This window comes from Rhinoderma darwinii, chromosome 11 (genome assembly GCF_050947455.1).
Source record: "Rhinoderma darwinii isolate aRhiDar2 chromosome 11, aRhiDar2.hap1, whole genome shotgun sequence".
Lineage (NCBI taxonomy): Eukaryota > Metazoa > Chordata > Amphibia > Anura > Rhinodermatidae > Rhinoderma > Rhinoderma darwinii.
The window spans coordinates 87,089,123-87,112,664 of record NC_134697.1 but is presented as its reverse complement, the minus strand read 5'-3'; the positions used below and the strand labels follow the sequence as shown (position 1 = coordinate 87,112,664).

Sequence of the window (23,542 nt, the reverse complement as noted above, 5' to 3'; positions counted from 1 at the left end):
TGGATAAGTGGTGTCCATTTACAGTTCACAGTTTGTGTTTACAGCTTCCCTCAGATCTGAGGATCTTCTTGCAGTTTCTTCTCCCAGTGCAGGTTATAACTCCGGTTTCCGGTTTCCCTCATAACTGTCAGATTTCTTAGAGTCTTAAATCTTCTTAAATCCCTACAAACCATTTTTTTAGATGCGATCAGCCAATGACTGTGTTTGCTCATTTATCAGCCAATTGTTGCCCGGTTAACACAGGTCAGTGATCGAGAACGAGCGTTCATATGAATGCTCGTTTGCCCAATAATTGGCCCGTGTAAAAAGGGCCCTTGGTGGTTAGAAAGACAGCCAGCTAGCTTCTGGTTAGATCAACATACACTATATGGCCAACAGTATGTGTACACCTGACCAGAACACCAATATGAGCTTGTTGGAGATCCCATTTCAAAACCTTGGGCATTAAAGGGGTATTTTCAGTATCAAGGATAATCGTCTGATCGCTGGGGGGCCCCATCACTGGGACCCCCACCAGCTGCAAGAACTGGGATCTTAAACCGCCTGTTCATTTTTAGTGCTCGACCGCATTCAAGAGAACATTGAATGGGGAAGTGGTTGGGTGTGCGCGATGTTGCTCCATTCAAAGTCTATGAAAATTACGTAAACAGCCAAATACATTGTAACTCCCATATACATTGAAAGGAGCAATGGGCGCATACTCGACTGCCGCTCCATTGAATGTCCTACTCACTCCGGGGGGCGGCAGTGAGGAGAATCTGGGGGCTTGGAACCATCATTTTTGCAAACGGTGGGAGTCTCATCGACCAGAGATTTGTGAGTCCAGGCACTGATGTTGGATGAGAAAGTCTAGCCCAAACTCATCAAACAAGGGACCTCGCTCTGTGCACTTGGGGCACAGTCCTTCAGAAAATGCTAATTGTCTTTGCATGGTTTAGTATTAACATTACTCTTCACTGGAAATAAGGGGCTTAGATCGAACCTTGAAGAACCGCTCCAGACCATTATTCCTGATCCATACATTTTAAAGTAGACCCTATGCATTCCAGTAGGTAACAATCCCCTTTCATCCTCCAAACCAAGAATCATCCATCAGACTGCCAGAAAGTGAAACGTGATACATCACCCCAGAAAACCCATATTGGCTGCTCCGGGGTCCAGTGGCGGCATGCTTTACAGCAGCTCTCGCCAACGCTTGGTATTGGGCATGGTGATCTCAGGTTTGCGTGCGGCTGCTGGACAATGGAAACCCATTTCATGAAGCTCCCAATGCAGTTCTCATGCTGATCTGAAATCATCACAAGAATTGTGCGTCGGGTGCTTCATAAAAGTGACTTCCAGAGGAACTTTAGTTAGTGTTGCAACAGGGGATAGGTGATTTTTATGCACTTGGGGGCCCCGCTCTGTTTGTGTGGTCTACTACTTCGCGGCTCAGGTGTTGTTACGCTGAGACACTTCCACTTCAGAATAATAGCGCTTACAGTTAATCAGGGCAGATCAGAAGCTTAACAAATTGACTTGTGGCATCCTATGACAGTGCCAAGTTAAAAGTCACTTTTCAGTATGACCAATACTACTTGCAATGTTTGTTAATAAAGATTATATGGCTGTGTGCTTGATTTTATGCACCTGTTTGCAGTGGGTGTGGCTAAAACAACTGAATTTAATAATTCGGAGGGGTGTCCGTAAACTTTTGGCCATATAGTGTTAAAGTTCTTCTAAACCTAAGAGCTATTCTCAACTAATCATAGGCTTAGGAGCATTGTGTGATGAGTTTCAATGTCGGCCAGTTATCGGCTGTCTTTTACACCTGGCAGTTGTGGTAGCGATACAACAGTCTCCATTGTCACATTCATTGATATTCAAGCATTACAGCTAATGCACACGACCGTCTGTGCTGCCCGATCCCATCCGTGATCCGTGGAAAGATAGGACAGCGACCTCCACCTCAGACCTTGACGCATGTTTGAACCTGTAGGGTGCCCCAGGGTCAAGACGTGCATCAGAGTTTAGGGTGGAGGTCGCTGTCTGGTCCGCTGCGACTTCTATAGCTACATTTAACTGGTTTACAGCGCTGTCTGTCCGATTGTTGTGTTTGCTCCATATATGTTAATTTTCTGTAGTTCGCCAATGGGGTGGAGCTAGGTTCCCTGCCTCTGATGCTGACCATTCAGCACGAAGCAGCTTATAGGTAGTTCACGCCCTGTTGGCTAACTAGAGCAAATTAGTATATATGGAGCTATTTGCAAGCGTATTTCAAGTGTGTAATACAAATGTTTTTATGTTCCAAAATATGCCTGAAAATAAGCCGTGTAAACATGCCCAAATGTGCTTAGGACCATTCACAGTTTGGTACTTATTGTATGGCTGGATTGTTCCATGTTGTTTTACATCTAGGAAAATGCTTGTTTTATATACTTCTCTAAAAGGTTCACAATAAAAAGTTATAAGAAAAAAAATATTTATTGAGAAATACATACATACATACATCTGCAAGAAAAGTAAGTTAACCCTTTGTAATGCATTGATTACTAATCAAATGTGCTCTAAATGTTATCTAAGTCACAATTCTAAACTAACAATCGAACTAAACTAAAAACACTCCGTTGTATTTTATTGAGTAAACAGTACAGAGAGAAAAAGTAAGTGAACCTCTGTGTTTCTGACTCTCAAGAGCTAATTGGCAAAAGCTGTTTTCATTTAATTTAAAAGAGGAAATTGTAAGTGTGGGTTTCACAGGTGCTTTGCCCATTAAATAAAGGCACACACAGCCTGGTTACTGACAAATCTGTTCTTCTCGAGGCAAACAACTATTAGACCTCAGAAGACGTATTAAAGAGATTGCTAAAGACCTACGTGTAGATCAATCCGCGGTTACACAAATTGTCTACTAATGGAGAAAATTCAGGAGTATTGCTACCCTAGAAGTGGGCATCCTGTAAAGATCACTCCAAGAGTATAACAGGCAACCATGAAAGAGTTGAGAAAGAACCCAAGGGTAACAGCAAAAGACCTAATGAAGACTCTATAAACCGCAAATGCTTTGCTGCCTCAAGCTAAGGATACGGGTGATGCAACAAGACAATGACCCAGAACACAGAAGCAGATCAACTAAAAAATGGTTGAAAAACAAGATGATTTGTGTAGAGTCCTGACCTTAACCCTATCGATATGCTGTGACCTGAAGAGGGCTATGCACGCAACGTATCCCGGAAATATTGATGAACTGAAACACATCTGTAGGGAGGAACGGTTTACAATCTTATTTGTAGCTATAGGAAATGTTTGGTGGAGGTCATTGCTGCTAAGGAGGGGGGGGGGGGTCTACAGGTTATTCAATTGAAGGGTTCACTTACTTTTTCTCCCTGCACTGTGGATGTTTACTCAATGTGCTTAATAACAGACAATGTAAATGAACAATACAACTGTTTGTGTGTTATTAGTTTAGTTAGATTGTGTTTGTCTATATTTGAGACTTCGATGACAACCAGACCACATTTTATTAGTAAGACATACAGGTAATTCCAAAGGCTTCACTTGCGGCTATTACATTTATGAAAATGACTCCAGAATCAAAACTTCAGCAAATACAAATTGGAAGTCTTGTTCATTCAAAGAATAACGAATGTGAATCATTGGATCGGGATTGTGGTATTGGAAGAAACGGTTAATGCTGTGGGTTTTATCAAGCCATTACCTCGAAATTGGGACCATCATATCTATAGCAGTAATAATAATGGTGGACAGCATGGTGTATTTGTCAAGAGTATTAATTGTGACGTTAAATATGGGATGAGACCACATCTAATACTTACCAATTAACCCAATTTTTTCATAATGTTTCTACACTTCACATCTAAAAGTTACATTTTATTAGCGATTCCTTCTCCATTTCACAACCCTATTTTCCCACTGTACGGATGGATGGAAGACAATGGGGACCGAGAACGAGGCAATGGAGAGTAAAGAACCAATGGGATGGACACTGGTAAGTTAAAAATCATCCTACCATCGCTATTTTTTTTTTTGTGGGAACTGGAGGATCACTTTAAATCATGGTAGTCACTGTATTCTCAAATGTGTAAAGATCCCATCAAGCAAGAGTGTATGTACCACAGCGGTAGCCTCTCTGGAGCTCAGGGAAAGGGTTGCACATCTCAAGGCTGGACCAGTCGCAGTTCCTTATGAATGGTTAGACGTTGCTTTCGATTGCCCTTCTCAACAGGCAATGCAACGTGAGCAAGCAAGAACCGATCCAAATGTCAACCACCCTTCTCTTCGACTAAGAATGGGAATTGGCAAAGAATAGTTGGATCCTGCTATTTTGGGATTGGATAGAATGAACTAACCAGGAGATGTCCACATGTATATTCTTCAAAATGAATGCAAAATATAAAAGAAGGAGATATATTTGCACCAATTCAAGTTCAGGATTAAGCATATGCAAAAATCATCAAGATTTACAAAGACGATTCGAGTAAACCACCTTTCGTATATCGAAGAAAAGGAACCACCTTGATCAACTCATGCGAATTGCTTCTCTATGTGAATCTTTTGGTGCATGGCCAGATTTGCTCTTTGTGTAAAATGTTTTCCACATTCCGAACACCTAAATGGCTTCTCTCCAGTGTGGACTCTTCTATGTCTATTGAGATCTGACTTGTGAGTGAAGCATTTTCTGCACTCCATACAATGATGAGGCTTGACTCCTGCGTGGATTCGTCGGTGGTCAACAAGATAGGATTTATGCGCAAAACATTTCCCACAATCTGAGCACGAAAATGGCTTCTCCCCTGTGTGAATTCTACGGTGATTGATGAGAACCGATTTATGTGCAAAGCACTTGCCACAGTCAAAACATCGAAAAGGTCTCTCCCCTGTGTGAACTCTCTTGTGATAAACCAGAGTGGATTTCTGGGTAAAATATTTCCCGCACTCCGTACATAAAAATGGCCTCTCACCCGTGTGAACTCTGGAATGCCTGATAAGATCGGCATTCTGGGAGAAAGTTTTACGACATTCGCTACACTGGAAGGTTTTATCATTTTTTCGGACTGTACTGGGTTTAAGAACGTCTCTTGTATTTGAAGATTTCGCAAAATTAGAGGGGTCAGATGTTCGATCTGTACTGTGATGGTCTTGGGGCAAAACTGAAATAATGGAGCATTCTAGGGAATCTGTTACAATGTTCTCTTCTATTTTACAGTATTGAGGAAATCCAAGACTTGTGTCCCATACATCAATGCTGCTGTAGTGTCCATCCTTATTGATATAAGTAGGAGTTTCTTCCTCTTTAGCAAGTTGTCCATTGTTCATATATGTCTCTTCTTCTCGTCCTCTTACCTCAACTTTAATATTAATCAAACTTTCATCCTGTCAAAACAAGTATAACAGAAAAATAATGCTGTCATGTATTAAGGATAAACAGAATCGGTGCATAAAAAGCTTCACTGCTCACTTTATGGTATGTGGAGACCTCCGATTCCTGATGATCCTGTGTTACATTGCGAATTTCCTCTGGACAATCCTCGGAATACAGAGGACTGAGACATCTCTCTGCTGGAGTTTTTATATTGGATCCATCTAGAATATACACACAGTAACTGAATACATTGTTTATATGGGATCATATAATGGGTGCCTCTATGTGACCCTAAAAAGGAAGTCTCCTCTTACCCGGTGATGTGAGGGGCTTGTGGTCCTCCATCATGACGTCCCTGTACAGATCCCTCTTACCCGGTGATGTGAGGGGCTGGTGCTCCTCCATCATGACGTCCCTGTACAGATCCTTGTGTCCTTCTATATACTCCCACTCCGCCATGGAGAAATAGACGGTGACATCCTGACACCTTATAGGAACCTGACACACAATGAGACAGTCATCACCCCGACACCTTAAGGCCATTTTACACGGGCCAATTATTGGGCAAACGAGTGTTCACAGGACCCTCATTCCCGATCATTGCCCTGTGTAAACAGCGCAACGATCAGCCGATGAAGGAGCAAACGCTCGTTCATCGGCTGATCGTATCGTTTATGCAGCCAAAATTATTATTGTTGGCAGCACATCTCCCTGTGTAAACATGATAGAAATGTATGGGGACGAGCGATTGGAGTAACGAGCGATCGGAGTAACGAGCGCTCGTCCCCAGACATGGCTCCTTGTGAAAGGAGTAAACGAGCGCCGATCAATGAGCTGTCTCGTTGATCGGCGCTCATTTACACGGGCCGTATAAGAGGACCCTTACTATATAATGTCCGAGCAGTCCTCACCTCTCCAGTCAACAGCTCAATGATCTTGTTGGTGAGCTTTAGGATCTTCTGCTCATTGTCCATGATGGGGCTCTGAGTCCCGCTCCATCCTTGCAGGACACCGGGAGTGTCCTGCTTATTAGAGGTCTTCTTCCCTGCTGTGTAATCCTAAGTGTTAAAACATAATTATAAACTAAATATATATATAAAACATAATCATTAATCAGAAAATCTGAAAGCCTTAGGCTCAATGCACACGATGCGTATTACGTGCGCATTTGCCGCACATATTTTTTATGCGGCAAATCCGCAGCGTAGTCCAGTACCAGCAAAGTAAATGAGATTTCAAGAAATGTAATCTACACGGTGCAGATTTTTTCTGCACGTAAATTAATCTGCGGTGCGTATTTTAAAATCCGCAGCGTGTCAATGTATCCTGCGTTTCCGCTTGTGAAATGTATCTGACTAGTTTTAAAGAAAAACGCACCAAAATGCGCAGCATAACGCACCAAAAAATGCATCAAAAAACGCACCATCAGGTGCAGTTTTAGCTGCGGAATTATGTGCCTGTACTTGCAGTTTTCATTGGGATTTTCCACATCAAATTACGCAACGTGTGCATTCAGCCTTAACGCCCTATTACACGGGCCAACGATCCGGCAAACGCTCCTTCCCGATCATCGCCCTGTGTAATAAAGGCAACGCTCAGCCGACGAACGAGAAAACGCTTGTTCATCGGCTGATCCGCTTTTTTATGCAGAACAAAATATTATCGTTGTTGGCAGCGCATGTGTCACCAGGGCTGCCGACATGATGACAATGTATAGGGACGAGCGATCGGAGTAGCGAGCGCTCATCCCTATACATAGCCAATCATTGCTCCGTGTGATAGGAGCAAACGAGCGCCGATCAAAGGGCTGTCTCATTGATCGGCGCTCGTCTACACGGCCCACGTCGGACGTATAATCGGACCCTAAGTCGTATATATTCCTCTTTTAATTATCCACAAGATGAGTGATGAGACCATGACGTTCCCGGAATCCCTCACCTCTCCGGTCAGCAGGTAGATGATCTCCAGGGTGAGGTTTAATATCCTCTCCGTCATGTGCCATCCGTCTCCCTCCATCATAGCCGCCTGGGTCTGTTCTTGGCAGTAACAATGGAGTGTGATGTCACCTCTGCAGAGAACAATACACATTATATGAGCAGCGCCATTAATAACGTCACGATCTATAGATCACCATTTCAGGGTCTGATATTCATTTCTAGAATATATCTGACGTGTTTATTCCAGAGAAGCCGGTCAGTTAATGACACCGCTTCTCTCCACAAACTTTTTAAAGGCCGTATTCCATATCTAAGGCCAGGATCATTGGCTACAGGAACTGCAGGGGTTAAAGGACACGTGCACCGTTACGATGGAAAAATATGTTATTTTTAGAGAAAAGCACCGATTCCGCAGCATAAATTGACACGACGCGGTTTAAAAAAAATCCACCGCAGGCGAATTTCTGAACGGTTTTTCGGCTGATATTTCCTGCAAGGGGGGGGGGGGGGAGATAAGATTTGTATAAATCTCGTCCACTTTTCTTCTACTGTAAAACGCTGCGGGTTTATAGCTGGGGCCGCCGTGTGGGCGCCGTCGTGACTTCAGCTACTATATGGCAATGTTTCATGTGGTTGGGGCTACTGTGTGGACACTTATTGTAATTGGGGAAAAGACATGGGCACGGCAATGGCGGGGGATACTGTGGTTGAGGCTAGTGCATGGGCACAACTATGGCATAGTCTGAGCGCTGCCACATGGCTAGGTCTACTGTGTGGGGACTGAGGCTGGATCTATGCTGCTTCTACTGTGTTGGCAATTCTGCCAGATCTACTGTGTGGGCACTGCCATTGTATATACTGTGGGGACACTGCAAGTTACACTTCTCCTGTCAGATCTACTGTGGGCGCGCTGCAGCTTGTTCTAATGTGTGGGCGCTGCGGCTTGTTCTATTGTGGGGGCACTGCTGCTTGTTCTAATGTGGGGGCACTGCTGCTTGTTCTAATGTGTGGGCGCTGCTGCTTGTTCTAATGTGGGGGCGCTGCTGCTTGTTCTAATGTGGGGGCACTGCTGCTTGTTCTAATGTGCGGGCGCTGCTGCTTGTTCTAATGTGGGGGCACTGCTGCTTGTTCTAATGTGCGGGCGCTGCTGCTTGTTCTAATGTGGGGGCACTGCTGCTTGTTCTAATGTGGGGGCACTGCTGCTTGTTCTAATGTGGGGGCACTGCTGCTTGTTCTAATGTGTGGGCGCTGCTGCTTGTTCTAATGTGGGGGCGCTGCTGCTTGTTCTAATGTGGGGGCACTGCTGCTTGTTCTAATGTGCGGGCGCTGCTGCTTGTTCTAATGTGGGGGCACTGCTGCTTGTTCTAATGTGCGGGCGCTGCTGCTTGTTCTAATGTGTGGGCGCTGCTGCTTGTTCTATTGTGGGGGCGCTGCTGCTTGTTCTAATGTGTGGGCGCTGCGGCTTGTTCTATTGTGGGGGCGCTGCTGCTTCTAATGTGGGGGGCGCTGCTGCTTGTTCTAATGTGTGGGCGCTGCGGCTTGTTCTAATGTGCGGGCACTAGTAACGGGTCTGATAATAAGATGGCGTGATACAAATGTGCATTACATTCAGAGTAAATGTGGAATCAGATTTATTGGTGTTTATGTGGCCTCCCACCTTCTGCCTTAATACCATATTATAACAATAACTTCCAATAAAGTATTAAAATAATAATCATATAAATAAAAGAGGTTATTACTTCTGTCAGGGAGTTCCAGGTCCAGTAACTCACAGATCGTTACTAAGAAGAAAGAAGCAGGGATTGCTGGGATTTGTAGTCATGTAGAGGCCTCAGGGGAGGCTGGGACTTGTGGTGCTGGGAAGGACAATTCTTCACTCTGGACTTGTACTCTGCCAATTTGACTCCGTAGCCCACAAAGACATGGCCGCTGCTTTGCTGTAATGAGGACACTTACGTCTTTATAACAATAAGAACCTTCTCCCCCTAGTGTCCGCTTATTGTCCATCTGACGTCACCCATTTCTGTTCCAATCTACTACGCTACTCAGATACACCGGCCAATCACTATTGGGGGCGTGACCACTCATTGAAAACCTCCCGTGACCCCAGGTGCACCAGTCAATTCCGGGAAGTTTAGTGAAGGACCTGTGATTTCCGGTTGGTTGGTGACAAGGAGAAAGTTTTGCAGGTGAGGGCTCCTATTTCCCCTCATGAATATTACTGCTCGATAATAAGCGCTCAAAGAGATTAAATAATAGATTGTGGGAATAGCTGTAGTCCAATTCCTGTCACTCAGCCTAAAGTATTACCTGGTACAGGGGTCCGCAACCTTCAGCACTCCATCTGTTGTAAAACTACAACTCCCAGCATGCGCTGACAGCCAAAGACTTTGTTATTCCAGCCAAAGGCTGTCAGTGCATGCTGGGAATTGTAGTTTTACAACAGCTGGAGTGCTGAAGGTTGCTGACTTTTCTGTATAACCCCTCATTGCACCTAATTCTGCACCAGATGTGTCTCTACTCCACCTGCTCATGATATTCCCTCCATCTAACTCCTCATAACATCCCCATCTCCATGATTTCCCTCTATTGGCCTCTTCTCCATGATCCATTATCAGCCATCAGTCTCCTGACCCCATCTTCAAGGTCAACTAACCTTCATCTGCACCTTCAACGGGCCCCTTTATATATTCCCCATCAACCTGCTCATGATCTATCAGCCCCCTTAAAGGGCTTTTCTACAGGATGGGGATACATGGGTGATCAGCGGTCGGTCGGACCCCCAGCGATGATGAGAACGGGGGACCGAAAGCCACTCAAAGTGTTCCATAAAAATGAAGCTCATGCTCAGCCAGCGCTACGTTCGTTTCTGTCGGACTTCCGGGACCGCAGTCTATGGCAGCTCCATAGAAATCAATGGATCGTTGAACGAACATGAGCACCAGCGCTTCATTCTCATGGAGCACTTTGAGGGACTTTTGGTCCCCCAGTCTACTCATCGCTGGGGTCCCAGCAGTCGGACCCCCAGCGATCCTGCATATATCTCCTATCCTGTGGACAGGGGGTGCATGTGTTTGCTGGAAAACCCCTTTTAATGTATGAACCAGTCCTGTCTTCATGATCTCCACCATTATTCCACCTATCCGTTTCCTGTAATACGTCCTTTCTCCAATGTCAGGCCACTCATTTGCAACCTCTTCAGGGTTCCCAAATCTTTTTATGCCCCCCCCCCCTCTAACAATCTCCTCTTTCTCATCTTAAACATGTACAATATCTTTCTGCTTGTGAGAAGACTATTATTTTGCGCTATTCTTGTACATTTGACTCACACCAGTCAGACCCAAAGCTCCTTCACGCTGCCCTCACCTCCATTCCTGATACGTGAGAGGAACGATGAGAAGAAGATCCTGGATCTCACCAACAAGATCAATCATCTGCTGACCGGAGAGGTGAGGACTACCGGGAATGCTGGGACATTATATAGTAACGCTATGAAGGTGTCGGGATGATGACTGTCTCATTGTGTGTCAGGTTCCTGTAAGATGTCAGGATGTCGCCGTCTATTTCTCCATGGAGGAGTGGGAGTATATAGAAGGACACAAGGATCTGTACAAGGACGTCATGATGGAGGACCACCGGCCCCTCACATCACCGGGTAAGAGGGATCTGTACAAGGATGTCATGATGGAGGACCACCGGCCCCTCACATCACCTGGTAAGAGGGATCTGTACAAGGATGTCCTGATGGAGGACCACCGGCCCCTCACATCACCGGGTAAGAGGGATCTGTACAAGGACATCATGATGGAGGACCACCGACCCCTCACATCACCGGGTAAGAGGGATCTGTACAGGGACGTCATGATGGAGGACCACCAGCCCCTCACATCACCGGGTAAGAGGGATCTGTACAGGGACGTCATGATGGAGGACCACCGGCCCCTCACATCACCGGGTAAGAGGGATCTGTACAAGGACGTCATGATGGAGGACCACCGGCCCCTCACATCACCGGGTAAGAGGGATCTGTACAAGGAGGTCATTATGGAGGACCACCGGGACCGCACACCACCGGGTAAGAGGAGACTTCCATTGATTGTAAACGTCATCTATATACCTCAATCATCTGATCATCACATATAAACAATGTATTCATTCAGGGACTGTGTGTGTTTCCTACAGATGGGTCCAGTAATGGAAGTACACCAGAGCGATGTTCCAGTCCTGAGGATTATAAGGTAGAAAAAAAACCAACATTTGTCTTAGGGTCCTATTACACGTGAAAACGAGCGCCGATCAATGAGGCAGCTCGTTGATCAGCGCTCGTTTGCTCCTTTCAATGATTGGATATGTACGGGGACGAGCGATCGCTACTATGATCGCTCTTCCCCATGCATTCCCATCATGTCGGCAGCGCACCTCCCTGTTTACACACGGAGATGCGCTGCCGATAGCGATAATATTTTCTGCTGCATAGACGATACGATCAGCTGATAAACGAGCATTTCCTCGTTCATCGGCTGATTGTGGCCAATGAACGCTCGTTTGCCCGATCATTGGTTTCAAGTAAAGTCTCTCAAATCCGCTATTCCTCTGTCTTAACTCTTTTTTTTGGTCTTTTAAAAAGAAAATACATCTCTTGTCATTTACGCTGTCAGGGCATGTTCTATAGGGCATGTTCTATGTTCAAGGACATCATCCCTATCAGTTATAGCTAATGGCCATAGTTCCTGTAGGACTTGTGGTGTCCATTAGAAAGCAACGGGCACAACATAACCTTTTATTTCAAAGTGAAAATTACACAATGGTTAACATGCATTGCGAAAAGTCATGTCTCTATTGACCTGGTTTGCAACGTTTTGGCCGTATTGGACTTTATCAAACCAGGTTTTTCGACTATTGAACTTCTGTTGGCCCCCGGCCATGAACCAAGAATAAACTGAAGTGACATACTATCTTTTTAGAAATGTTGGTTTAAGATGCGAAGAAAAAGCTCACATCCTACTGTTATCTGTCTTAAAGAGGACCTGTCACTAGGTCATATATAAGTTGAACTTGACCTGAATGGCGCGGGCTCGCTGATTCCAGCGCTGTTTTTCTTTTATTCCTGGCCCCCCGCCGTTCCAGAGATATGGCCACTGTTGTGTTGGCTCCCTATATGATAATTTGCTGTAGTTAGCCAACAGGGCGTGAACTACCCTCAAGCTGCTTCGTGCTGATTGGTCAGTATCAGAGGAAGGGAAGCTAGCTCCACCCCATTGGCTAAATACAGCATATAGGGAGCCAACACAACAGTGGCTGTATCTCTGGAACGGGGGTGTCAGGGGGAAAAAAGGAAGACAGCGCTGGAATCAGGGAGACAGCGCTATTCAGGTCAGTTAACCAGTTTAACTCATATGACAAAGTGACAGGTCCTCTTTAAAGAGGATATCTGTGATTTTAAAATTGATGGTCTATCCTAAGCATAGGTCATTAATATTAGATCGGTGGGGGTGCATCTCTCGGTACCCACAGCGATCAGCTGTTTGTATGGGCCGCGCCACTCGTAGTGTATGTACGAACAAACAACACACGTTGTTAGTCGTGGTACACAGTTCACAGTACTGCTTTACGGGTGAATGTTCAGTGGGGGCAGAATTATTATTATGTTTTTTTTTTTCTAGGATGTAGGCCTGGTTACTGTTAAAATCGAAGAGACCGAGGAAGAAGAGGAGAAATATGAGCTGGATGATCAGTTCTGTAAGGAAGAAGATACACCTATAGATATCAGCATTGGTGAGTAATAAATGAAAAATACAGTAAGGAGCCTTTATCAGTCTTATTCAACACCCCCCGTCAGTACAGAATAATAAGTAGGTCCGGGGCCGTCAGCTCCTTTTAAAGGGAGACTCCCTTACCAATTTTTCACATTTTTAGGTGTGCAATTTTTAAGCAGTGGCCTGAATGTGTTTTTTTTTATCATTGCTTGGCCAACGAAAGCCTGAGACCACAAGAGGCGCCAAATATTTTACCTCGGCACACTGGAATATAGCTGGTGGCACACATTGATACGTCATCTACTCAAGAGGAGCAAAGATGGCTGTAGATTAAGAAGACAAATAAGGATGGTTCCTACTTGAGTCATGTTATTGTGGTGACAACATTCTCTCTAGTGTAAAGATAAAGAAAAGGGGCTTCGTAAAGCTTCGACTCCTTTTGTCCTCTCTACGCTGCTCTGTGCCACTTTTTGAAAAAAAACACTGGCAGATATTATAGCGGAAATTTACGCCAGCTCCTGGGTTTCACTCTGTGGGGCGGACCTAGATAGAGACTGGTCTTTAAAGGGGTTATGTGGGGACCAAAAATTATTAGCAATGTAGTCATTGCAGTATGTGATACTCTCACTAATATACATTCCGGTCCCCCGTCGCGCTGATTCTGAGATTTTCCTCGGTTTTTAGATCGCTGCCGGGGAATCGGAAGTCTAGTTTCACAGTCCTCTTTCATGACGATACGACTCTTCGTCACGTGAATGACCCCGGTGTACTCCATGTACTTGCTGTACTACTGCTCCTGCTTGTACATGGAGTACAGCGGGATCGGTCACGTGACAAAGAGTCGTATCGTCATCAAAGAGGACTGTACAACTAGACAACTGGTCCCCCCGACCAACTATGAAAATCTCAGAATCAGCGCAACGGTGGCCCGGAATGTATATTAGCGAGTGTATCCCATACTGCAGGGACTACTCTGCTAATAATTTTTGGTCCACACATAACCCCTCTAAAGGTGAAACTACACATCTTCAAATGGCCATACTCATGATTGTTACTGTCCTGTGATAAATGTTGACTTGAATATTTCAGAAGGAAGTATTATTCCCGAAGAATGTAAAATGGAAGATTATAACATTGTCCAAGTCAGCCTAGACGAAGAACTGATGGAGCGGTCATCTAAATCCTCTCCTAGTGAGGAACCTTCTGCCAATAATTCTGACATTGCTGAACAGGATGTCTCTTACCGAGTTCGTAAAGTATTTCCCTGTCCTGAATGTGGTAAATCTTTTGCTCATAATTCGAACCTTATTACACATCAGAGAACTCACACCGGGGAGAAGCCATTCCCATGTTCAGAGTGCGGAAAGTGTTTTAAACAGAAATCGGATCTTGTACGCCATGAGAGAATCCACACCGGACAAAAACCCTTTCCGTGTTCTCATTGTGGCAAGTGTTTCACACAAAAGTCAGACCTTATTAAACATGAGATAAATCACACGGGGCAAAAGCCCTTTCCATGTTCTGAGTGCGGAAAAAGTTTTACCCGGAAGTCAGTGCTTCTAAGACATCAGAGAATCCATACCGTGGAAACGCCATTCCTGTGTTCAGAGTGCGGGAAGTATTTTGTCCAGAAGTCGGATCTTGTATATCACTTGAGAATCCACATGGGTGAAAAGCCTTTTTCATGTTCTGACTGCGGCAAAAGTTTCACTCAGAAGTCAGATCTTGTGATACATCAGAGAATTCACACAGGGGAGAAGCCATTCTCGTGTTCGGATTGTGGAAAGTGTTTCACCCATAAGACCATGCTGATCAATCATCAGAAAATTCACACGGGTGAGAAACCCTTTCCTTGCTCCGAGTGCGGGAAATGTTTTGTGCAAAAGGCAAATCTCGTTTATCACCAGAGAATCCACACAGGAGAGAAGCCATTTCCCTGTCAGGAATGTGGCCGATGTTTTACACAGAAGTCAGATCTCGTTCGACATCAGAGAATTCATAGGGAACAGACGTCACTGACACACTCCGATGTATAAAAAGATTTCACGATCCATTTTGCACAATCTTTCCTCCAGCCTGAAAAGCCAGCGCAGAGCAGAATCGAGACTGGTCTATATCTTATAGGATTTGTAACCGCTGCTCTAGACTGGTCTTGTAGACATGAAGGACCATCAGTCGCTATATACTCTTCCCTATTGGTCTGGAGGTTTAATAGGGGATTCCGACAAGTACATTTCTCTATGTTAGGAAAATCAGACTATTATGTAGGTGCACGGGGCATGGCCATCCATGGATGTTCACCTCCCTGGTCATATCTCCACTGACACTGAGCACCCGGACCCATTCACCTAGTAAATCTTTGAGCATTCCAACTCCAAGCAATGCTACCATGAAAAACCACCTTTAACTAGATTACAAATGGGCAAATAACATTGTATTTAAGTATCTCATCTGGAGTGGTGCAGCAATTTTGTTTTTTTTTCAGCTAATATAATAGGTTGTTTTGCACATAAAATATGGATGGTATATCTTTATGATCATTAAAGGTAAACCAAACTTGTTAAAAATTAGAAAATGTTAAAGTTTAACTTTTGAAACTCCATATCGTTCTGGAATTTTAATAAAAAACCTCCTGTTATTTATAATTTTGTAAGTACTTCAATGGACCTTAGTGAACGTCTAGTTAAAGCCACATTTAAGCGTAACTAAACTTTTAAAAAACTTTTAAAACCTGAAGTTTTGATCGGTAGGGTTTTGAGCACTGAGACCCCCACCTATCGTAAAACGAAGCGTTCGGGGGGGAGTGCTGTGCCGCTTCATGTCTGATCGGCTTTCCTTGGAAAGCCAGGCGAGAGGTGTACGGACTCATAGACTTTCTCTGGAGCCCGTATGCCACTCCCAAGAAAAGCTGATCAGAAATTAAGCGGCACAGCACTCACCTGAGCGCTTCTGCCGTTTTGTTTTCACGATCGGTGGGGGTCTCATTGCCCTGACCCCCACCGGTCAAACACTCTTTAAGAGTTTAGTTACCCCTTAAGGGGATCCAAAACCTCATCAAATGTTGCCGCATAGAGCCCCAATAATTAGCCATACAGCAGCCAGGTACTCAGTAGCACATCGCTTTCAGGTAAGCAGTTTTATACAGAGTCTAGATAAATAGTTTTATAGTGTCAGTGCCCACATCCCTGGGGGTGAATGGTTTTATGGTAAGATACCTGATGGTGTAGGGCACAATTTTGGGCACCTGTGTATAAGGACATAGCTGAACTGTAGTGGGTGCAGAAGGGGGGGCGACCAAAATAAATAAGGGAATGGGTGGATTGAAGTACCAAGAAAGGTTGCCAATCATGGGTTTATTTTGTTTAGAACAAATGTAGCTTTTTTACTATGGACAATCCAGAGAGCTGTCTCATTTTACACCTATGCCTGTAACCAAACCAAAGGGGTATCCTCTGCGTCTAAAGGAAAGAAGGTATAACGGTTCTCACCGGTTTGTTCGTGGATTCTCGGTATCGTCTGGGCGATGGTGCTTGGAACCCAGGCAACGCTTGTCACAGCGGGTAGAGGCGGTCGGATGGATAGGCAGAAGTCAGGACAGGCAGCAGACATCGTAATGGGTGTGGCAGCAATAGGTCAAGGCAGGCGGCAGACAAGGATAGTCAAGTTCAGGCAGAGGTCAGTAACGGGAAATCCAGGCAGAAGGGACGGAAACGGAACCAGGGCACAGGGAAGCTCACGGGAACTTGGTTGAACAAGCAGGGATGCAAGGGAGCAGGAACCTTAAATCGGAAGTCTTAGGAATTAAGGTGCTTTGGCCCTTTAAGACAGGACGAGTCAGCGCGCGCGCCCTCTAGTGGCTGCAGCCGCATATTCGAGGATGACGGCCGCGGAGGGATGTAAGGGATGCACTCACCTGACGCCGTCCAGGGCCAGCAGAGCGTCCGGATCGGGTAAGTGGAGCTCGGGATGAGCAGATGGTAATGGAGGATGCCGAAACCGGAGCAGAGGCCGTGGGGACGGCGGGGAACGGCGCGGTAGCCGCTACAGAAGGTTTATACATAAATGGGGATTCTTTACTGTAAAAGCAGTGAGACTGTGAAATTTCCTGCGAGAGGCAGTTGTTATGGTGACATTTTTGAGTTTATAGAGTGACCTGAACACCTTTCTTGATAGACATAATATCACAAGTTGTATGCACTAGATTCCCGAGATGGGACGTTGATCCAGGGATTTTTTCTGGTTGCCATATTTGAGTCTGAGTTTCCCTCCTAATATAAGACTATTGGCAACCGCCTTCCTCTGAATCAACACTAGGATTATAGGTTGGACTAGAGATGTGTGCAGGTTTTTTTTTCAGCCTTCTCATCTTTCTAAGGGTGCGTTCACATATATCAGTCGTATTTACATCAGTTTTTTTTGTCTCAAGTGATTACAACTGATGCAAAAACTGATTAAAAAATGTATTGCATCAGACTTTTTCACAATTTTTACTACAAAACCATCAGCTGTCATCAGTTTTTACCATCTGTTTTTAACATGGTCCACAGAATGGTAGTCTATGCTCTGAAAATATGCCCCTGTATACAGTGCCACAGTACCCCCTGTAGTTAATGTCACACAACCCCCCTATAGACTTTACAGCCCCCCAATTTAGATTGTGCCACATAGTGCCCCCCTGTAGATAGCACCACCCCCACTTTATATAGTGCTACTCCCTGTCCACTGAAGGTCCCTCTAGCAGTGGAATTCCCGGCTAGAGCATCCCGGACACTGTGGCCGGGGATTTCCTCTCGGAAGACCCCCTGATGCCACTGTCCATATATGGACAGTGATGTCAAGGGCTTCCACGAGCACAGCACTTAAAGTAGCTCTGTGTCCGGAGAATTATCGGCGAGCCGAGCAGCTCCCTCTTCTCTGAACTGATTCTGAAGCAGGGTGTAATGACTGGGAAGGGAGACAGACAGGTGAGCCCTAATCTACCCGCCACTCAATCCCTGCCTACTGGCGACGGCGTACAACTGGGCGACGGTCCCTACGCTCAATATGTGCACGACAGACAAACAGACAAGGGTGCACAGAAGCTAAGGGAAATGGGGCAGTTGCCCACGGCAACACTGTGAGCAACAAGAGTAGTGAACGAGCCGAGTCAAACCAGGAGTGTACGAGGTACCAAACGCAGAGCAGGACAGTAGTCAGTAAGCCTGGGTCAATATGAAGCAAGGACAAATAGTTCAAGCAGAAGCAGCAGAGCCAGGAAACAGGAGAATCACAGGCAAAGGAGGAGCAGGAAGTGAAGGTATAAATAGACAGAGGGCGGGAGCTGGCTCCGTCAGGCCAGGCTGTGATAGGATCTCCCACTCCTCAGCCTCTCAGCCTGATTGGTAGAAGGAGGGGTCACTCGATCAGATCTAGGAGCAGGTGCAGACTGACTAACCACGGGCGTCGACACAGAAGCTGTGTCTGGAAGATCCTTTACAGTACCCCCCCTTTTATGAGTGGCCACTGGACCCTTTCTAGGTGGACCTGGCTTATTGGGGAACCGAAGATGGAATCTCCTGAGCAATACTGCAGCGTGAACATCCCGGGCGGGTACCCAAGTCCTCTCCTCAGGCCCGTATCCTCTCAAATGGACCAGGTACTGGAGAGAGCCTTGGACCATCCTGCTGTCCACAATCTTGGCGACCTCAAATTCTACCCCTTCAGGGGTGAGAACAGGGACCGGAGGTTTCCTCGAGAGAGCCAAGGACGGGGAGCAGCTTTTCAGGAGGGAGGCATGAAACACGTGTATTCGAAAAGACGGGGGTAACTCCAGTCGGAAGGAGACAGGGTTAAGGACTTCAATGACCTTGTACGGCCCTATATACTGGGGAGCAAACTTTTTGGATGGGATTTAAAGGCGCAAATTTTTTGAAGACCGCCACACCAGATCCCCGACCACAACCAAGGGGTTGGCAGAACGTCTTTCTATCTGCCTGAGTCTTTTGTATGCTCTGGGACGCCTCTAGGTTCTTCTGAACCTGGGCCCAGACTGTGCACAGTTCCCGATGAACGACATCTACCTCAGGATTGTTGGAACCACCAGGTGAAACGGAGGAGTACCGTGGATTAAACCCAAAATTATAGAAAAAGGGGGAGACCCCTGACGAGTTACTGACCCAGTTATTAAGGGAAAATTCGGCGAGGGAAATGGAGACCCAATCATATTGACAGTCAGAGATAAAATACCTTCAATATTGTTCTAGAGACTGATTAGTCCTCTCCGTTTGGCCATTAGTTTCAGGATGGAAGGCTGAGGAGAAGGAGAGATCAATCTTCAACTTTTTACAGAAGGCTCTCCAAAACAATGAAACAAATTGTACCCCTCTGTCAGAAACAATATTGACAGGAACCCCATGGAGACGCAGGATGTGTTTGACAAACAAGGTAGCTAACGTTATAGCATTGGGTAGTTTCTTGAGGGGCACAAAATGGCACATCTTACTGAAGTGGTCTACTACAACCCACACCACCGACTTGCCTTGAGATGGAGGCAAATCGGTGATAAAATTCATGGAGATATGGGTCCAAGGTCTCTGAGGAATGGGCAAAGAACATAGTAAGCCCGCTGGTCGGGACCTGGGAGTCTTGGACCTAGCACAAATTTCACAAGCGGCGATGTAGGCCTTAACGTGTCTAAGCAACCCAGGCCACCAATAGTTTCTGGCAATGAGATGCTTGGTTCCCAGGATGCCTGGATGGCCAGATAGTGCAGAGTCATGATTTTCCCTGAGTACCCTTAGCCGGAATTGCAGGAGAACAAACAGCTTGTTCTCAGGAAGGTTCCCGGGAGCTGAACCTTGATCAGCCGCAATTTCGGAGACTAGGTCAGAATCAACAGGAAATGATTATACCTGGGGGCAAAACACAAGCAGGATCTTCCTCCGAAGGAGGGCTGGCCATGAAGCTACGCGACAGTGCATCAGCCCTAATATTTTTAGACCCAGCCCTATAGGTGACCAAAAAGTTGAATCTAGTAAAAAATAACGCCCATCGAGCTTGTCTCGGGTTAAGCCTCCGGGCAGATTCTTGGAAAACCAGATTCTTGTGGTCGGTAAGAACCGTTACCTGGTGCCTAGCCCCCTCCAGGAAGTGGCGCCACTCTTCAAATGCCCATTTAATGGCTAAGAGTTCGCGGTTGCCAATATCATAGTTACTCTCAGTGGGCGAGAACTTCCTGGAGAAGTAGGCACAGGGACGGAGATGGGTGAGGGACCTGGTACCCTGGGACAAGACAGCACCCACTCCCACCTCGGAGGCGTCAACCTCCACGATGAATGGCTCCATTTGGTTAGGCTGAATCAGCACTGGGGCCGAGATAAAGCACTTCTTAAGGACCTCAAAAGCCTGGACCGCCTCTGGAGACCAGTGGAGGAGATCAGCACCTTTGCAAGTAAGATCCGTAAGAGGCTTAGCGATGACCGAGAAGTTAGCAATAAATCTCCTGTAATAATTAGCAAACCCCAGGAAGCACTGTAACGCCTTCAGGGAGGCAGGTTGGACCCATTCAGCCACAGCCTGAACCTTGGCAGGGTCCATGCGGAATTCATGAGGAGTGAGGATTTGACCCAAAAATGGTATTTCCTGCACCCCAAACACACGTTTTTCGGTTTAAGCAAACCGTTTGTTTTCCCGAAGGGCCTAGAGCACCTTCCTGACATGCTTAATGTGGGAGGACCAGTCCTTGGAAAACACAAGTATGTCATCAAGGTACACTACAAGAAATACCCTCAGGTAGTCTCTTAAAATCTCATTTATAAAATTCAGGAAGACCGCGGGAGCATTACACAACCCAAAGGGCATGACGAGGTATTCGAAATGACCTTCGGGCGTGTTAAACGCAGTCTTCCACTCATCCCCCTCTTTGATGCGGATAAGGTTATAAGCCCCCCGTAAATCAAACTTAGAGAACCATTGGGCTCCCTGAACCTGATTGAAGAGATCAGGAATCAAAGGAAGGGGATACTGGTTCCTTACAGTGACCTTATTCAAGTTTCGGTAGTCAATGCACGGCCTAAGACCACCATCCTAATTCCCTACGAAGAAGAAGCCAGCACCTACCGGAGAAGTAGAGGGGCTAATGTAACCCTTGGCCAGGCATTCCTGGATATACTCTCTCATGGCCTTACGTTCGGGACAAGAGAGATTAAATATCCTACCCTTAGGGAGCTTATCTCCTGGTACCAAATCGATTGCGCAATCCTATTCTCTATGAGGAGGTAACACTTCGGAGGCCTTTTTAGAAAAAACATCAGCAAAGTCCTGAATAAACTCAGGTAGAGTGTTCACCTCCTCAGGGAGAGAAATTAAATTAACAGAAAAACATGACGTCAAGCATTCATTACCCCATTTGGTAAGTATTCCAATTAAACGTGGGATTATGCATCTGCAACCAGGGAAGGCCTGAAACCAAATCGGACGATAATCCCTGCATCACCAGTACAGAGCACTGCTCCAAATGCATGGAGCCAACAAGGAGTTCAAAAACAGGGGTATGCTGCGTAAAATAACCATTAGCAAGAGGAGTGGAGTCGATACCCACTACTGGGACAGGTTTAGGCAAGTCAATCAATGGCATAGCTAGAGACATAGCAAATTCCACAGACATAATATTACATAATATTAGCAGAAGACCCTGAATCCACGAAGGCACTGCCGGTAGCAGACCTACCACCAAAAGAGTAATATGAAGCAACAGGGATATAATGCCTGGAAGATGAGGGAACAGGGACATATTACCGGCATTGTGTCCCTGTACCCTCCTACATAGGACATAATGCCAGTAATATGAGGGAACAGGGTCATAATGGCGGTAATATGAGAGGACAGGGACATAATGCCGGTAATTAGGGAACGATACGGATGTAATAAAGACGTGTTACATGTTTGTACGTCACCACCTTTATACTGGAGATTGGTAGCGGACGTTGGAATTGTGCGTTTCACGGTATTGTTGGATGGAGAAGAATCAGCCCGTGCAGCCCGCAGATAACAAGACCCTAATGCAGCAGCAGCTCTGCGCTATCACACCCGGGAATGTTCCCCCATATCCTGCAGCATGAATGAGCGGCTTCACGGACTGAACGACTCTTCCAGACATGGGAGACCAGCGGGAATAAAGACATGCGCACGAATAAGCACAAGATGGAGGCGGCAGCTGTGTTGTAGACCTAGTGGGGGGCTTTTAGAAGAGCCTTTTGGTCCTTCCTGCAGGGACGGGGCACATTACTTGGCGCCTAACGAGAAGAATCCGCCGCTGCTGCTTTATTCCTGCTCCATTCGAGTTCAGGCGGGAGATGTTCCTATTGGTAGAGACAGAGGAGGGTGCGTGGTGTTATCTGCGAGTCTATAGAAATATTCTACTTCCTCATTGGCTACAGTGTCTGGCGTTGAATATAAGTTTTAGATGCGGCCAATCAGAGAAGAAGCTCTCTGCTCCATCCGGGTATAAGAAGTGACGGTCGGAGCGCAGCCGTTAGATCTGATCAGATAATAGACATGTCTGGACGCGGTAAACAGGGAGGAAAAGTGCTGGCTAAAGCCAAGACCCGCTCATCCCGGGCAGGACTTCAGTTCCCTGTCGGTCGTGTGCACAGACTTTTACGCAAGGGCAACTACGCTGAGAGGGTCGGTGCCGGCGCTCCGGTCCGAATCATCCCCCGTCACCTGCAGCTGGCCGTACGCAATGACGAGGAGCTCAACAAACTGCTGGGTGGTGTGACCATCGCTCATGGAGGCGTCCTGCCCAACATCCAGGCCGTTCTGCTGCCCAAGAAGACCGAGAGCAGCAAAAGCGCAAAGAGCAAGTGAGTGCCGCTTATCCCACATTTAACCACAAAGGCTTTTTTAAGAGCCGCCCACATGGTCCTTAGAACAGAGCTCTCACCGCTGATCTCCAATATGTAAACGTTCTGCGCCAGATAAGTGGCTCTGCTTGTACAGAGATCTAGCCAGCAGGAGGGGGCGACAACCTCCATTATGAGTTCATATACCGCTGGGATAAACATTGAAGAGGAAGCCGTAGGGAGGTTGGGGGGTGCAGGACTGCTGCGTTACTCATGACCTATACATTCACTATTGCCTCGTGTAGATGGTGGCGCTGTCCTCATTGGTCCAGGTGAAGAAGACTGGTGTCTTGAGTGTGTGTCGTGTAATTGTAATACAGGTGAAGCAGACTGCAGTGTGTTCTCTATCAAGTTATTGTAGTACAGGCGGAGCAGACTGGTGTCTTATCTGTGCTGGTTTATTGTAGAAGAGTAGCAGAAGACTCTAGTCTCTCGTCTAGTAATTGTAATACAAGTGGAACAGCCTCCAGTTCAGAGGTCTCAAACTCGGCCGGGTAAGTGGGCCACATCTAGGAATAAATAGAAGTTGACGGGCTGCATTTCAGCAATTAAGTGTCGCTAAGCGTTTGGCAGACACACAAATGTCATGATTGGGCAGCCCCTTTT

General features: G+C 46.1%; 2 protein-coding genes across 2 annotated transcripts in view; one reads left to right on the top strand and one right to left on the bottom strand.

The window, feature by feature from the left end:
* LOC142662997 (uncharacterized) overlaps positions 1 to 23,542 on the top strand; it is a 123,134-nt gene that overhangs the window by 58,041 nt on the left and 41,551 nt on the right. The window contains exons 8-14 of the mRNA XM_075841290.1: positions 9,391 to 9,488; positions 10,634 to 10,748; positions 10,831 to 11,374; positions 11,482 to 11,537; positions 12,963 to 13,074; positions 14,145 to 15,085; positions 22,611 to 22,897. Coding sequence (XP_075697405.1) covers positions 9,391 to 9,488; positions 10,634 to 10,748; positions 10,831 to 11,374; positions 11,482 to 11,537; positions 12,963 to 13,074; positions 14,145 to 15,085; positions 22,611 to 22,897 — 2,153 coding nt within the window. The remainder of the gene's footprint in view (positions 1 to 9,390; positions 9,489 to 10,633; positions 10,749 to 10,830; positions 11,375 to 11,481; positions 11,538 to 12,962; positions 13,075 to 14,144; positions 15,086 to 22,610; positions 22,898 to 23,542) is intronic.
* Positions 2,454 to 9,224, bottom strand: LOC142663725 (uncharacterized). Its single transcript, XM_075842527.1, has 6 exons — positions 9,039 to 9,224; positions 7,301 to 7,430; positions 6,274 to 6,420; positions 5,677 to 5,860; positions 5,459 to 5,583; positions 2,454 to 5,373 (listed from the first exon to the last, which is right to left on the bottom strand). The coding sequence occupies exons 2-6, from the start codon at positions 7,379 to 7,381 to the stop codon at positions 4,525 to 4,527; spliced, it is 1,386 nt and encodes a 461-aa protein (XP_075698642.1). The 5' UTR covers positions 7,382 to 7,430; positions 9,039 to 9,224; the 3' UTR covers positions 2,454 to 4,524.

Bases quoted from the DNA above. Each gene is read 5' to 3' on its own strand.
- LOC142663725 (XM_075842527.1), bottom strand. From the start codon at position 7,381: ATGATGGAGGGAGACGGATGGCACATGACGGAGAGGATATTAAACCTC. The intron at 6,421-7,300 runs GTGAGGGATTCC...TTTAACACTTAG, and splicing joins TCTACCTGCTGACCGGAGAG to GATTACACAGCAGGGAAGAA. The intron at 5,584-5,676 runs GTAAGAGGAGAC...TGTATATTCTAG, and splicing joins CAAGCCCCTCACATCACCGG to ATGGATCCAATATAAAAACT.